Source organism: Leptonychotes weddellii, chromosome 8 (genome assembly GCF_054177405.1).
Source record: "Leptonychotes weddellii isolate Sample4059 chromosome 8, ASM5417740v2, whole genome shotgun sequence".
NCBI classification, from domain to species: domain Eukaryota; kingdom Metazoa; phylum Chordata; class Mammalia; order Carnivora; family Phocidae; genus Leptonychotes; species Leptonychotes weddellii.
Genome location: NC_138376.1, coordinates 29,148,822 through 29,165,053, shown reverse-complemented (window position 1 = coordinate 29,165,053; position 16,232 = coordinate 29,148,822). Strand labels below are relative to the sequence as shown.

The 16,232-nt window shown below is 55.4% G+C and overlaps 1 protein-coding gene across 1 annotated transcript in view; it reads right to left on the bottom strand.

Annotated features, from left to right (window-relative positions):
• The window catches only part of GLP1R (glucagon like peptide 1 receptor), a 33,130-nt gene extending 17,139 nt beyond the window's left edge, over window positions 1–15,991 (bottom strand). Inside the window, exons 1-3 of the mRNA XM_081827549.1 lie at window positions 15,914–15,991; window positions 8,151–8,247; window positions 7,284–7,391 (exon numbers count right to left, since the gene is read on the bottom strand). Coding sequence (XP_081683675.1) covers window positions 7,284–7,391; window positions 8,151–8,247; window positions 15,914–15,991 — 283 coding nt within the window. The remainder of the gene's footprint in view (window positions 1–7,283; window positions 7,392–8,150; window positions 8,248–15,913) is intronic.
• Between the last annotated feature and the right edge of the window lie 241 nt (window positions 15,992–16,232).

Here is a 16,232-nt window from a genome sequence, read left to right as displayed (position 1 = left end):
CCTGCCCTCAGGGACCCCAGTCTGAGGGGGAGACACAGCCCTGCCCCAGGGAGCCCCAGTCTGAGGGGGAGACACAGCCCTGCCTCAGGGACCCCAGTCTGAGGGAGGAGACATAGCCCTGCCTTTAGGAAGTCCTAATCTGATGGAAATGACATAGTCTTATCCGCAAAGACGGCCTGATCTAAAGAGAATACAATGTCGATGATAGAGGCACAGCCCTTGGAGACCCTCCATTCAAAGGGGGGAAGACCCAGCTCCTCCCTTCAATGGGGATGTTGGGGATAGACTGCCCTTGGAGACCTCCTGGTCTGAGAGGAGGGAGAGATCCAGCCCCTGTCCTCAGAGAGCTCCCAGTCTGAAGGAGGAAGTACAGTTCCAGGCTTCAGGGAATGAAGAGTCTCACAGAAAAAACAGCCCTCAGAAAGTAATAGCATAAATGTAAACTAAGAGAGATCAAACACAGGCCTAACAGAGCTGGGGCTAGGACGTTCTCTATGCCCATTTACATCAAGTCTGCCACACCCCACTATCCCCCTACCCAGGGAGGTGGGTGGCCTGGGGCCCCCGGTTCACTGTGAGGTCATGAGAGGGAATGAGGGGCTTACTTGTGTCTGGGAGGAAATGCCTCATTACCTCTCTGGAGGAGAATGTAAGTCTGATCCCAGGACCAGGAAACCAGGGTCAAAACAGGGTTAGGTTAGCCCGGGGAGATCAAACAGGGAAACGAGCCAGGATGAAATTTAAAAGATTTAAAAATTCTAAAGGACTAAAAGATTTTAAGGACCAGCTCTGGGATGAAGGTGCAGTGGGAGGGAGGGAGGGAGAGAAAATGGAGAAGCGTCGGAGGCCCTAGTCAGAAGTTTCCAGGTGGAGGGGTAGCAGTAAGAACTGTGTGTGGGAAGAGACTCATTTGAATGTGTGCATGATGGGAGCATGATGGGAGCCCGGCAACCCCCGAAAGGGCCCAGCAGGGACGCAACCATCTAGACCGGAGGTCTGTCTTACAGTTCACAAACCACAGGTCTGCCCACTGTGGGTATGTGTCAGACACCTGCAGGGCCTGTCAGTCAGACCCTCGTCCTTCCTTATCGCCGACGCCCAGTCACCCAGTGCAGCCTCCCTGTTCACTCTTCTCCTTTCTCCCACTCTTTCATAAACAAGCCCTGAACCAAGGCCCTCTTAGAGAGACAGAGGTATCTGGCAATACGGGAGGGTAAATCACCTTGCAGCATCATTGCTTCTAGAAAAACCTGCATTCTAAGAGACTTTACGGAAGAGAAACAAAAACCTGAAAATCTAATGGCGGGACTTCCAGCAGTGAGAAGAGCCGAGTCCCAATGCCCCTCAAGTGTGTTTCTGAACAAAATCAGGCCAAAACAAAGGCAGAGAAGGGGAGGCATGTGTTCTGGTTTCAGCAACTGGAAGAGCTCCTCTCAGGCCCCCAATGCCATTCTCATCTGCTGCATGGATGCCTGGAATTCTTCACCAGGGGCTGAGTCTTCTGAAATGAGGCCAAGCCAGTCTTCAGTGGCGGAATAACCTCAGAGCAGTGATGGGGATCTGAGCTGACCCCATAGGGAGTGAGACTGATGTCAGAGCCCTCACTGACAGCCCATTCTGATGACAGCAAGGGCGGAGAGAGGAGGCCGAGGGTCCAGGGGAAGGGAGAGGACATGGCAATGGGGCACAAACCACCTAATTGCCCATTTAGGCCTTAGCCCACAGCAGGGTGACCCTGATAATACCCTAATAATAGCACAGCTAACACAGGTGTACCCACAATTGCTATTCCCTCCCCACATGCACCTTATACAACCTCTCCGCAAGCTACACACCGACAATATCAGTTTCTTAACACCTGCTGCATGCCTGACACCTTGAACATCACAACATTACAAGGAAGGCACAGTTAATCCCATTTTATGGATGAAGAAACTGAGCCTCTGAGTGGCCAGGTGACTTGCCCAAGTTCATCCAATCAGGAAGTAGCAGAATCAGGGTCTGGACCCCCAGCTCTTTGCCTTCAGAGGTCAAAAGTTAGCAGCCAGACTCACTGCTAACTGTCAACAGTGGCCATGTGCCATTTCTCCTCTGCCCTTCTTCTGGGCTTGGGTTTGCTAACACTCCCCGCATCCTCCCAGCAGACCCTCTGGTCAGTGTGGATTCCTGGCAGCGTGACCCCATAGGGGCCATTCTTGGAACCTCTGTGCAGAGCCAGCTGGGAAGATGGGGAGGGGTACATGCCCAGATGTGTTACTGGCACCGTGTCAAGGGATCACTGCGTCCCTGAGAAGCTCAGAGAGCCCATGAGAGTGTGTCTGTCAATTATCCTTCATTAGCGGCCAATATTAAAAGCCAGGGCTCATTCTTGGCTAGGCCTATGGTCCCCAGATGCCCATCGTGGCTAGAGTGGGGTGGGTCCGGGCCCAGCCCTGCTTATCAGCTCAGCTTTATCTGGCCCAGGAGCCACTGGTAAATCACAGCCAGAGGCTTGGCTCTGGTCTTGTCAACACCAGGAGGCCGCCGGCCGCATGCCAGGAGGCCCAGGGATATTTCATTAAGTCAGACCCTGGTGCTGGAAATAAAACCCCCAATTAAACACTTCCCCTCCCGGAAACTGCAGCGGCGTCTGTAATCAAGCTAACAGCCGCCCTTCCACGTGGATGCAGGCTCTCAGGGCTGTGGAGAGCTGCTCATGAATCCATTAGCTCCTGCACCCTGGCAACAGCAGCAGGCCAGCGAGGACTACTGGGCCGCAGCTGGAAGGCCGGGAAGCTAAGAAATTTGGGAGGGGCGTCCCAGGCCCTCCGCGCCGTGGTGGTATGAGGGTCAAAGGCAGGGCTGGAACTGAAGGCATCAGCTTGGGGTGGGGGGCAGGAGTAGTGCGTCAATCATGGCGCAGGAGAAGGGCTCAGGTTCTGAACTACCCAGACCCAAGTTCAAATCCTGGTTCTGCCCTCCACCAGCCATGGGACCTCGGGAAGACCTCACTGGGTCTCAGTTTCCTCATCTGTAAAATGGGAACCATAATGGCGTCCCAGGTCTGTGGTGTGAGGATTAGGAGGTAAAGCATGGGAAGTGCCTGGTGCATAGGAGGCCTTCAAGACAGGGTCACATTGAAAGCCCTACTGCCCCGATCCCGATTTCTCCAGAAGGCACTCCCTCAGTGAGGCTGGGGCTGGAGGAGGGCACCACCTCAGCCACAACTCCTCCGGGGCCAAACTCCGCCCCGGTCTCCCTGGGGCAACGCCGGCCTGCCCGCCTACCGAGAAAGCTCCTGGGCTTGATAAGACTCAAGGGAGGCACCTGTCAGAGTTTCTGAGAATTGTGAGTTATAGGCCATTTTAAAAGCATTTTATGACTTTCCTGTAATGAGAACTAAACTAACAAACAGGTACAGATCAGGAGGAGGTGCAGCTAATGAGACTGGAATGATTTGTAATGAGCAGATCAGCTGTTTGTGGGTAAACGAGGCTGCTGGATGGCCCTCAGGTGGCAAGGGGCTCTCAGCAGCCACTCAAGCCTTCTGGTTCACAAAGTCTTGTTAACGCCAAGCATCTCCTTTGAACACGTTCCTTCCTTGACTCATCTGCTTCTGCCCTCTGGGGTCCCAAATTCTGAATTAGAGGGCTCAGAAGTCAAGGGTTTGGCTGGTGTCCCATCCCTGGGATGTCATGAGGCTCTGAGGCCCGAGGCCCGGCCCCATCTCCAGGGTGATGCCTGGCTGTCCTCCCCTCATGGAGGCCCTCTTCCCCCTCTTCTCCATCTCCCTGTTCTTTCAGACCTGGCGCTGATGTCCCCTCTCTCTGGAAGACTTCCTGATGCCACACCCCAGGCAAAAGAGGAGGCTCTGACCTCCCTCAGCACCACTTCCTGGGCCGCTGAGCTGACCTCTTCAGCCCTGTGGTGAGGGGTCACCCCCTTCTCCTCAACGCACACACAAGCACACTCCTGAGGTCTCATTGGCACCCCTATCTCCTGACACAGACCTAACCCAAGTGTCATTGTTTTAAATTTAATTCTTTCTCTGGTCACACATTCCTCTGCCTTGCCCTGCACCCCAGAAGACTGAACCTTGTGGACAGCATCATTTGGGCTCCCTGCCCTCTATGGGTTTGGCCAGTGGAAGGAGCAAGTAAAAGGTAGGAGGGCCCCTCTGTGGCCACAGCCCTGCTGCGTAGCCTCTCCATCACCATGACCTCTAGCTGTCATGGGGGCCCCAGAGTGCCCTACCTGCTCCACTCAGGTCTAGGAATGCTAAAGCCTCCCCCTTTTACAGTCCTTGGTTGTTTTACACACCTTAGTGGCCCCTTAACCCTGTCCCGCCTCAGTAAGTGGCCCCTCCATTAAATTCGCTTCAGATTCCCAGCTGAGTGTGTTTCCCGCCAGGACCCTGTCTACGACACCCCGTTCCTTCTCCCCACCCCTAACTCACACTGTGAAGTTTCTCCATAGGCCATTCACTTGATCAGCCCAGAAAGCTCCAGCACTGCCCTCTTCCTGCTTCCACATGCCCTGGTGGGGGTCAGGGAAGCCCCTGGGGCCAGCCGCTGCCAAGGGGACCAGCAGGACAAGCAAGAGACAGCAATTATGCTGTGGGAGCCCATGGTGGGTGGCTCTGCAGGGCCCTAACTCAGGGAGAGGAGAGAGAAAGGCAGAGTCAGTGATCCTGAGTGTCAGAAAGGAGAGTGAATTAGCTTGGTGAGTCGGGTGGGGCCAGGGGGGAGGGAAGTGGAGCCCAGCAGGGGGCCTGTGCATTGGCCAGTATCCTCATGGAGAAAGCAATAAAACTGTGTTCACTCATAAACGGGCACCACCAGGACCTATTTCCTGCTCAAATAAAATTAAAGGTGATGGATGGAGCCGCAAGGGGCAGGCAAACCTGGGGGCAGCTTAGTGCTGAGTGATGGGCCCTGTCCGGGGCCTGGCTCCCTGGGGTCTAGAGGCCCAGCCCAGGCTGGCCAAGCAGCCAGTCCCAAAACTCCGGGAGGCAGGGAAAGCCTGTGGATTTGGGGTGGGGCAGATAAGTAGGGTGGCTGGAAAAAATCAACAGCAACCATTTTTCAAGAACCTGCGATCCTAATACCCTTATCACCTGGCTTTATCCCACTGCCCAGGTAAGCAAGCTGAAGCACAGAGACCCTGGCATCTGCTGAGGCTCACAAAGCTGCTCAGAGCACCGCAAGCAGAACCATTAGATTGTGGGACTCAACTTTTTCATTTGTGGGGAGAGAGCAGGCAGCTCCCTGCCCTCCCCTGGAGTGTGCCCAGCCAGCAGACCCAGGCCACTCCCCTGTCTTCATGCCCAGAGCCACACAACACAGGAACATACACATATGCACGCCCACGTGCATGCATGCACACTCAAGGGAGCCTCGTGTAGCAATTTCACACACTCCGAACCAGACTCCGGAACGGATTCCTGGGTCTCCTACTCCCTAGCTTATGAACTTGGAAAAGACACTTGGCATCTCTGTGCCTCAGTTTGTCCCTCTGTAAAATGAGTGCATAATCAGAGTCCTTGCTCATGGGGTTATTGTGAGGAGTAAATGAGTGTAGGGATGTAAAGTGCTTACAACAGGCCACAGAAGTGCTGTGGGAGGGGCCACTGATCCGCTCTGCATCTCACTAGGTGGGTGCCTCTCTCCAAGCCCAGGCTCTCCCTGAGCACCTTGGGGGGAGGTGGGTATACTGGGAAGACTGAGAAGGAAAGAGCCTCCTTAGCACCCCTGCTTGGGCTTCATCTGACCTCAGTCCTTTGTTTTGAGGGAAAGTCCACGTCAGACCTTGCCAGGGGCCCTGATGTTCCACTAAAGGGCCACCTCTTCCAGGAAGACTGTTTCCCACATTGTGACCTCATTCTCCCACTTGCTTCTGGGCTGGCTTCTCCTTGAAGGCCCCTTCAAGGCACAGGGGTTAAAAGCACAGTCTGGGTTCAAATGCTGGCTCTACCATTCACCACATCATCTGAAGCACGTGGTTTACTCTTCCTGGGGCCTCAGTTGCCTCATCTGTACAACGAGCATAACCATGGGGTAGTTTTAAAGAGTGAACAAATCCCCTGCTTTTAGGGTAAGACTTGGCACATAGTAGGTAGTCAGTAAATATTAGCTATTATTATTATTATTATGAGGGTGTCTTTTCTCCTTTACTGAGACTATGAGCTCCTTGAGGCAAGGATGTTTGTCTCGTGTTAAACTCTCTGGTGCCTGGGACAGATGGGTAGCAGTGGGGGTACATCGATTACCCCTCCGGTCAGAGCCCCGCCTACAGCCACCTTAGGTCCCTGCATTCCAACGACATACCTTTCCCAGTGCAGGGTGTCTCTTGCAGGCAGGAGTGAGCTAGGGAGGGAAGCCCACTGCGGAGAGACAACCCCACCAATGCCCTGATCTCTCAACCCATCTGTATTCATCTGAGCAGTGAACCTCTGAGGAGTCAGGAGGCGGCTGGGTACCACGACGAGGTAGGGGGCACCTACAAACACACATACACACACACACACACATACACACACATACCTACATACATACACACACATACCCACATGCATACACATACATACATACACACACATACACACACATACCCCCCCCACACACACCAACATACATACACACACACATACCCACACATACCCACATGCATACACACACATACACACACACATACCCACACGCATACGCACACATACATACACACACACATACCCACACACATACATACACACACATACACACACCCACACACCCACATACATACACACACATACCCACATGCATACACACACACATATACCCACATACATACATACACACACATACTCACATACATACACACACATACCCACACACACACACATACCCACATACATACACACACACATACATACGCACACACATACCCACACACACACATACCCACATACATACACACACACACATACCCAGAGACATCATTGCTCTGGGTAACCCCCCAACCCTAGGATCTGTTCCCACTTGGCTCCTTTCCTGACCACTGCATGGAGGGGGCTTACATGTCTCTCTTAAGCCAAACCCCATGCTCTAGCCCTCCCCTCCCATGCCAGCACAGGCCCTAGCCTAGGTTATACCTGATGTTCCCCCTGCCCCCTCCCGTGGAAAGACCGGTGGACAGACACCCATTAGGAGGCCTAAAGACCTTCTGGGGCGGGGAGGGCTGAGTCTGGGCAGAAGGGCAGCCGCGCTCCCACGCTACCCCCACCCCCAGCCTCCTGGACACAGGGGGAAGGAGAGAGGACTCACCACTGCTGGCCCAGGGCAGGTACCAGGGGCAGCTGACATTCACGAAGGAGCCCGGCAGCCCGTCTGGCCAGCAGGCGTACTCATCGAAGGTCCGATTGCAAAACAGGCCTGGGTGCGGGAGGAGGAGTCTCTGAGTCTCCGCCTGGCCTGGTAGGGGCACTTCCCCTGCACTCCCACCATGGAGGCTGGCAGGGCCAAAACCTGTGCCCTGCTAAGCTCGGCTGAGCACTTACCATATGCCAAGCACTCTTCCCACCCGGCAGGTACCATGCGAGGGGACTCAGGCCCTTAGCAGCAGTGGAACTTTGAGCAAGTTACTTAACGTCTATTTTCTCATCTGTAAAAACAGGGCCTTTTGGGGTCAAACAGTGTATGTTACGTGGATACCTGTGCATGGTATGTAAGTGCTCAATCAACAATCCCTATAGGCCTATTCTTAAAGTATCCGTCTCAGATGAGGGGGAAACGGAGCCCATGAGGCTGGAATAACCTCCCTGTGGTCACTGCGCTATGATCGCAGGGTCAGGATTTGAACCTAGGCCTATCTGGATCCAGTCCTCTGCCCTTTAGCGCACCCCATAAAGACCTCTGAAACAATTATTCCTATAAATATGTTGGTTGGGCCTCCAGCCCTCCCTCCCCACCCCTGCACGGGCCAGGAAGTGGGAAGGAAGGCAAAGAATGGAAAGGCCAGGTCCGCACTCCTGAGAGGCTCAAGGAGGAATAAGACGGCTCCCCAAGGCCTAGGGCAGATGTGGCATCCCAGAGAGGCAAACGATGCCCAACCATGCCTTGCGGGGCAGGGGGTGAGGAGGGGCTGCAAAGTCTCCTGGGAGCCGGTTGGTTGAGGGCCCCACCTGGCCTCACCTGTGGCTGGGGGTGGAGCCTCGGTCAGGAAGCGCTGACACTGGTGTTGGTATTCTCGCCATTTCTGCACTGTCTCCGACAGGGACACGGGGGCGCCCTGTGGGGGGAGGGGAGAAACGGAAGCCCCTGGGGTCCAGCCAACCTCTCTTTTACCACTTGGTTTCTTCATCTCCAGGGGACCTTAGAACCCCAACCCCCCCAGACATTGGCTATGTCTGAGAGGGGGCCAGGGCAAGTCACTACCACAGGGGGGCTCCAGGTGGGCGTTTTTACATCTTTATCGCTCCCGATAGACAGGTGCATAGCTTGACGTGTAGGAGGTGGCCAGCAAATGTCTCCTGAAATGATGCTTTTGGGAAGTGAGTGGGTGAAGGGGGAGAGGAGGGTGTCTCATTCGTGGTCTCCTCTGACCTCCCCTAGAAGGCAGAGTTCCTGAGGGCCCAAGACTTCATGATTGCCACGGACCCCTTTCCCAGTGCTCAGTCAACCTGCCCGCAAGGTTCCTGCACTTTTCAACCATTCTAGAAGAGGACATGCAGGCCCAGAGTGGGAGAGGGACTCAGTTGAAGTCACACAGCACCCCAAGGAGCAGAGCTAAGGCTAGGACTCTGAGTCCCCCAGATCAAGGACCGTGATGAAGTTTTGGAGGGCATGTGGTGTGGTGGGATTTAATGCTATGGAGACTGGTAATGCTACATCATTAGCATCTCTCCTGAAACATGCAATGGTTATCTGGGAGCCCAGTGGGAGCCCAGTAGGACACCCACACACACACATTGTCCCTTTCTAATGTAACAAGAGAGATCAAATATTCAGCTCAGCTTCTACCAAATGAAGAAGTCCTGAGGACATGGGATCAGGAAAGTTCCAGAACAGGGAGATCAGGCTTGGACCTGGATGGGCCCCTTTCTGTGAGTAAGGAGATATGAACCTCAATTTTTAGATAAGGTAGACACAACAGACTTTTTAGCACAGAGACCCAAGCAGACCCATCCATGTGAGAAATGACCCTTCTGAGCATTTTTGTTCACTTCTTTTAGATATGTCTTGGCATGGTGTTTCTTTTTTCTTTGTATTTTTTCCTGAACAGGCTTAAGATTATAAATACTCCTCATTTGGAGGCTGCAGATGCTGAAATGACCAGGGAGCCCCTTGTATAAAATTTAGGGCTTATACATAATTTAAAACAAAATTTCACTTTTTGAAATCACAAAAATATACACGGGTGTTGAAATCAAAATAGCTTCTTTTTAGAAGCTTGCACCCTTGACTTGGTGGTGGTGCCCTAAACATATGCTGGATCTGGTTTTGGGTAATCCTGCCCCGGTTTAAGCTGAGTCACAGTTTATAGGGCACCTCCCATAAAGACACAGGTTGTCCTGTGCTTATCCCTGTCCACATAGGAAGCGTCTGGAAGGGGACCAAGCTTGGTAGAGCCCCAGCCATGTTCTCAGAGTTAGGGTTCTGAGACCACAGGTGGTGCCACCTGAAGGAGCTCTTCTGAGGGCAAACGTCAAGTGATTTGTTTTAAAAAACAAACAAATAAAAGAACAAGGAATAAAACACAACAGTAGTGAAGGCAGTGTCCTGATTTTAGCTGCAACTGAAGGGTCAGCAGAATTTTCACTAGAGCCAGTGGATCAACCCCACTCCCCACCCCTTTTCCTTCGACCCCCAACCCCGTTCCCCAGTACAGCACCTGGTGGTAAAGGGGAAGAAAGACTAGAGAGAAATCCTCCTCGATCTCCCTTTCTAGAAGGAAAGGAGGAAGGAAGCAAGGTCATGGTCACAGCTGGGAAATAGGGCAGGTGTGTCTAGGGCAGGGAGTGGGGAAAAGGAAGCCGATGGAAACCGGAAATCTCAGGGTGTGGACAGGAATGAGATTAAAGGCTAAGGACAGCACCATGATGGCCAACATGGCCACAAACACTCCAGGGAGGTTCAAGACAGAGGCAGCCCTGTCACCTGCTCTGAGCAGAGCTTCTAATATAAAACTATCTTCAGACTAGGACTCCCTGAGGGTAAGGCTGTGTCTCCCCCCTCAGACTGGGGCTCTCTGAGGCAGGGCTGTCCCTCCCCTCAGACTGGGGCTCCCTGAGCTCAGGACTGTGTCCTCCCCCTCAGAATGGGGCTCCCTGAAGGCAGGACTGTGTCTTCCCCCTCAGACTAGGGCTCCCTGAGGGCAGGGAACATTTCTACCCTGAGATAGCTTCCTGACAATCTGGGTCCTCTGTCTTCTTCCCACACCAGCTCAGGGTCTCCACAAACTCCTCACTGCACCCCCCCCCCACTGGTACCTACAGCACAAACTACCAGGACCTCTGGCCTCTCCCCTATCTGGTGTTTATGGAAGTCATATTGTGCCAGGCTCTGGGAGGTGGTGAGGATGAGGGAGGTGGGGAACACATAGAGGAAAGACAGAGCCCTGGCCTGGAAGAGTGCCCAGGCTACTTGGGGGTGGGTGGGGTCAAGGGCTTAGCAGGACAAACAGAGAAAGCAGGAGTGAAAGCGCTGGGGTGGTTGGGGCCAGGCTCAGTATAGACTCGGCCCTGGGGGACTCTGGGGACTGTGAGCTGGGGGAGAGACTGGGCTAGCAAGAGTGGAGGGTGGGCATTTCAGCAAGATGTCCCAGCAGGGATGAAGATGCACAGGTGGGGACGTTGATGCTCCTGCCAGCAGAGAAGGCTTTGGACTGGTGTTCCGGAGGAATTTTTGGGCCGGGGAGGAATTTCTGGTCCAGGGAGAGAGCATTGGCCAGGACTGGGATAGATATGAGGCTCTGGTCTGGGACAAGGCTGGTGACCACCAGTAAGCAGGGCCCAAGTGCTCAGGTAAACACAGTAACACAGTGGAGAGTGAGCAGCCCTGGCTTTGGGCTCAGATCGAGGCCCAACCCTAACTCCCCTACAAATTAAGTTTGTTACCTTGTGTAAGAGTTTTAACTTCTAGCCTCAGCTTACACACGTGCAAAATGGGAATAATAATAGTCTCTACCTATCCCGTCCCCCAGGATTGTTGTGAGAATTTAGTGAGTTAATGCTTAGAAGGGCCCCCGGCACATGGAAAATGTGCAGCCAATGCAGTCCTTCTCAGGACTTCTACTGTTTACAGGAGAAGGGAGACGACAGAGTGGACAGGGCAGCCTGGCCTCCTGGGGGGTCTGGGCGCTACTCCTCCCTCACTTCCAGGATCAACAAGCTCCCAGGAGGAAACGAACATATTTTCATGCCAAGGACAAATCATTCTGTTCCATGTGTGGCAACTTCCAGCAGCAAACCCACGTGGGGATGCTCAGGACTCCATGCCCGCGGGCAGGGAACTGTGAGGAGGGGCAGGCCCCGTCCACCAGCCCCCAGCCCTATTTCACCCTCCTACGGCATGAGTCCCTGCTCCAAGACGGATGAGGTGGAGCTGCAGTGCTGGTGATGGGCAGGACACAGTGGTGGGGACAGCAGGGTTGGCCCAGAGAAGAGGGCAGCTGTGGGGGCTACGGGGCTGGGTGAGGGCAGGTTGGAAGGTTTTAGAATCGGGACTTGCCAGGCTTTGTGAGATCTCTCTGAAGGGGATGAGGGGATAAAATGGAGACAATGCCCAGGTGGAGGTTGTAATAAGGAGGTGCATCTCTCAGATTCAGGAGTTTCGGGAGGAAGCATGGGGTGAGAAAGAGGATGCCAGGAGGGAGTGGTGTGCTGGAGAGAGCCCTGGACAGAGAGCCACAAGTCCTGGGTTTAAAATCCCAGTTCTGGCAGTTAATGTGGGATTGATAGGATGCACTTTAATCCTTTGGGGCCTCGGTTTCCTCATCTGTAAAATGGGCATATGACTCTTCCCAAAGAGTTACTGTACAGATCCAACAACATAAAGCAGGTGAACATCTTTAAGAATTATCCAGCCCTGGACCAGTGGGCAGCGTTAGAAGGAAGAGCAGACAGGGAAGGATGCCGATGGAGTGGCTGCTCTCGAGGTGACGGGCTTTCCAATACCCCGGGAAGGCACTCCGTCTCCAAAGACTGGCTGCCAACCTGAAAAACTCCTCCTCCAGTTTTATTTCTCAGTGTGAATAAGTTCTTTCCTTTTCTGGGAACCTTTTTGATTGAGGGAAGGAGGAACAAGACCTTGGCCTCTCTGGGCCACTGAGGTGGGAAAAATGGAAGAGGACCCCAAAGGAGAAAGAGAGCTCCAGAGACAACTCTGGGCCCTCCCAACTGATGTGGCCCCTATTTTCCCCAGCAGCTCCTCCCCAGACCCCCGGCCTCCTTCCTCTCTGCCCCTCTCCCAGAGCCCAAAGCATCACCCTGGCCCCTGTGCCCAGGAAGGGCCGGGCTGCCAGACCCCTGGCTCTTTGACCTCATTATTTTTTTCTTAAGGGCTCCAGATATGTGAGCAGAAGGCAGGGAAAGGAAAACTGACGCACAGTGCCATATGCTCGGGGACCCTCACACGGATACGCTGTCATACACAGTATCCCACACACCGCTGAGCACATGCTTACACACTGAGACATGACACTCTCTCCCACCTCCCACACAGTCAGGTACACACTCATGCTGAGACATTGCGCCCAACACGCGCGCGCGCGTGCGCGCACACACACACTCCTCGACGGACATATACTCCGCTCACACTGTCACACACACATGTACACAGAGAAACACACATTCTGTCACACGCATGCTATCTCTCACCCACATGCTGGCACATACTGGCAGACACCCATTTACGCAAAAATCTCTCTCTCTCTCTCTCTCACACACACACACACAGACCTTCCCACAGACAGTATCACACATGTCGTTGCAAACACGTATACACTGTCGGACACACAACTGCATGCCGAGATGTTTCACACACAGTGACTTGCACACCAGCAAACCGCCACACACAGGATCACACACAAACACACAGAGAAACAGCGGCTCATAAAACCCACATCCTCCTTCCCCTAGTCCCTCTCTTTCTGTGTCTCTCTACCTGTCTCTATCTCTGTATCCCTTTGTCTCCCTATCACACACACACACACACACACACACACACAGAGGACTCTGCCTAGGGCCAGGCTGCAGCTAAGGAAGGGCCTGTTTTTCCTCAGAGCAAGAAATTGGAGGGTAGGATGTGGTTTCTTGGTGGCTCCTGTCCTGGCCCCCACCTGGGATCTGTGTCCCGGAGGGAGCCCAGCTCAGAACAAAGTCCACGCTGACCGCTGTGCACCCCGGACTCCCTCCACCCTTCACTAGCATGCGGAGGCTCAGACTTCCCACAGCCTCTCTCCAAGCCCTATTCTGCCCTGAAGAAGGCTTCCAGATTCTGGAGGACAAATGGGTTAGTTAGTTCCCCCACATGCCTAAAGCTGCCATTTCAGGGTTCCAGTGTCTCAATCCTCTCCATAACCTGCTGTGGTAGAACTTGTGATTCCTGTTTATAGACGAGGACACTGAGGTTCGGGATGGTCATTGTCCTACCCAAGATCACCAGCTAATAGTAGACCTGAGATTTGAACCCAGGTTTGGCTGGTTCTAATTTTGGGTGTCAGAGGCTTGCCTGTCTCCTCATACATAGACCAGCGCCCTCACAGGGCTCCTGGGAAGGTAAGGAATAGACGAGGGGGGTGGTCCTTCCAGCAATAGTGAAGGAGTGGCCTTGGCCCCCTTCTTTAGAGGTCAATTCAGCCATCCCCCTGCCTGCAAGGAAGCCGCTTCCAGCCTAGCTAGACCTGCCGGTGGACAGCTTATTCTTTTGTTCTTCCTTCTGGGAATCAGGTATCAGGCACCAGCCCAGCCCCTCACCTCTTTCTCTGTTCCTGAATGACAGGGTCATCTTGCACAGGAATGCTCTTTTTCTGAGCTTTTGTCCCCCATCGGTGACATGGAGGGAGTAACTCTAGTCTTGCTGACCTCATGAACAGAAAATAGAATGCAAAATTCACCCATTTTTTAGAGTCTTCTACATGGGCATGAGGTCGTGTCACAAGGACTGTAGTCTAACCTCAAAGCCCCAAAGCCCCTTTGCTCATATCTCTGTGGTGGAGGGATGCTCAGCCCCGGGGCATCTCCTGAAGGTTCCACCCTCTCACTCAGAGCCTGGCTCCTCCAGCCCTGCTCGGACCTCCCAGGCCTGATAGGAATGTCGGGTTTTGCACAGGCCCAGGGCTGAGCAGTGAGGGGATCAGAAGTAAGGGCAGGTTCAAGGAGCCCCATTCCTCTGGGAAAAGGAACTTTGGGGAGAAGACAGGCAGCCTCCAGAACCTCTCCTCTTCCCTTAATCCAAACCAGGTCTGTAAACCTGGCCCGGAGCAGGATGAGAGGAGGCCGCAGGGCCTTTCACCTCCACCCAGTCCCAGCCCTGAAGCAGTAAAGGTGAACCAGAGGGGCGGTCATGCTAATGCGTCTGCAGTCCTGGCTCCTGAAAGATGCCAAGTACACCAGGGAAGTCAAGGCCTGGTGAGGGATTGGGGGAAGGTGCTGGGGAAGCGGGGGTGTCTCCTGTGGCCAGAGTCAGTAGCTGAGCTGGGGGACAGGGAGAGGGAGGGAATGAGTCCGGAAAAGAATTTGGGGGGGGGCTGGCACATGTGTCCACATCTGAATTCTCAGCCAGCTGGAGTCAGCCTTCACCAAGGCAATGGCCCCTCATCATGCCCCCCTCCCCCACCTGTGCTGGGACAAATTCCAAGGCCTGTACAGGTCCACTCCCCAAAGCTGTCAGTTGTTTAGGTCTGGGGGTAGGAACGGGAGGCAGTAGGAAGAGATAGTTCCCTTGACACCGGGCAGGCCACCCAAGCCTGCGCCTCCTCTCTGCTCTAGCATCTCACAACACCTCTGGACAACCCCCCCACTCCACTGGCAGGCTGGCTACAGCCCCCAGCCCGGGAGCCTGGACCCCAGAAAGGCAGGGAGGGCAATGAGAGCAGCAGAGAGGGGCTGCAGGGGTCTATCTGTGGTCCCTGGCCAGTGGCATCCAAGGGACCAAGGTGTCTCTGAGTGTTCCAGTATGTGTTCTGGTATATGTTGTCAACCAGGTTAATCAGATTGGGGGGGGGGTCAGACAAGTGTGTGAGGGGACCTGGCTGCTTCCAGAGGAGCAGGGAGCCTCCTACGTGTTTGCCGCAGGGGCTGGGAGGAGGGGGGCACTCAAGTTCCGTCCGGAGGTCAGAAAGAAGGGCAACAAGCTGCCACCGCAGGGACCCTGGGGCTATGAGTCAAAGGCTGTGCTGGGGGGCTCGTGAGGGCGGAATGGAGCTGGGTGTCCACACCCTGGCCCTCTCCGTCTTCCCGGAGCCTTTTCCGGGTCTTTGACGAGCGAGCAGGGTGGGCTGGGGGCAGGCACCGCGGGGAGGGCTCAGGGGCGTCGTGGGAGAGGTGAGGTCAGGGCAGGGGCCGTGCCAGGGCCGCGGGCACCACGAGTCTGCGAGGAGCAGGAGTTGGCAAAGTGGTCCGGGGCGATGCGGCGCAGAAGTCAGCGCAGGGCGGCCGCGGGGCAGCGGGTGACCTGGGCGGGGACGGGGACGGCCAGGCAGGGAGCGCCTCGCGGGGTTGGGACGGCTGGCTGCCGTCCGAGCACCCACCTCGGGCCGCCGTCCAAGCACCCGGCTCAGGGCGCCCAACTCTCCAGTCCCTACTCCCCCCACCCCCGGGGCTTCGGTTCCGTCCGCCTGCGGTCGCGGAGTTTCGCTCAAGTCCCGAGCCGCCCCTGCCGGGACCCGGCGCCCGCAGTCCGCAGGGCCCCCCCATGCCTCCTCCCCTCCTTCCCCCGGGGGCCGCGGGTCTCACCTGGGGGCGGGGGCCGGCCCTGCCCACCGCCCCGAGCAGCAGCAGCGCCAGGCAGAGCGGGCTGGGGGCGCGGGCCATGGCGGGGCGCTCAGGACCGGGCCATCGCTGCCACCTGCGGAACCGCGCGCGGCGACTGATCCCCGGCGGCCGGCGGCGCCGGGGGAGGAGCCGGCGCGGGGCCGCCCCGCCCGCGGGAGGGGCCGGCGGGGTCCCACGTCTTCGGCCCCGGCAGCCCCGGGGCCTCCCCCCCCCACAACCTCCCTTCTCGCCAGTCGGTCCCGGGCCGGGGGCACCGGGCGCTGCGCTCCGGGCGAGGACC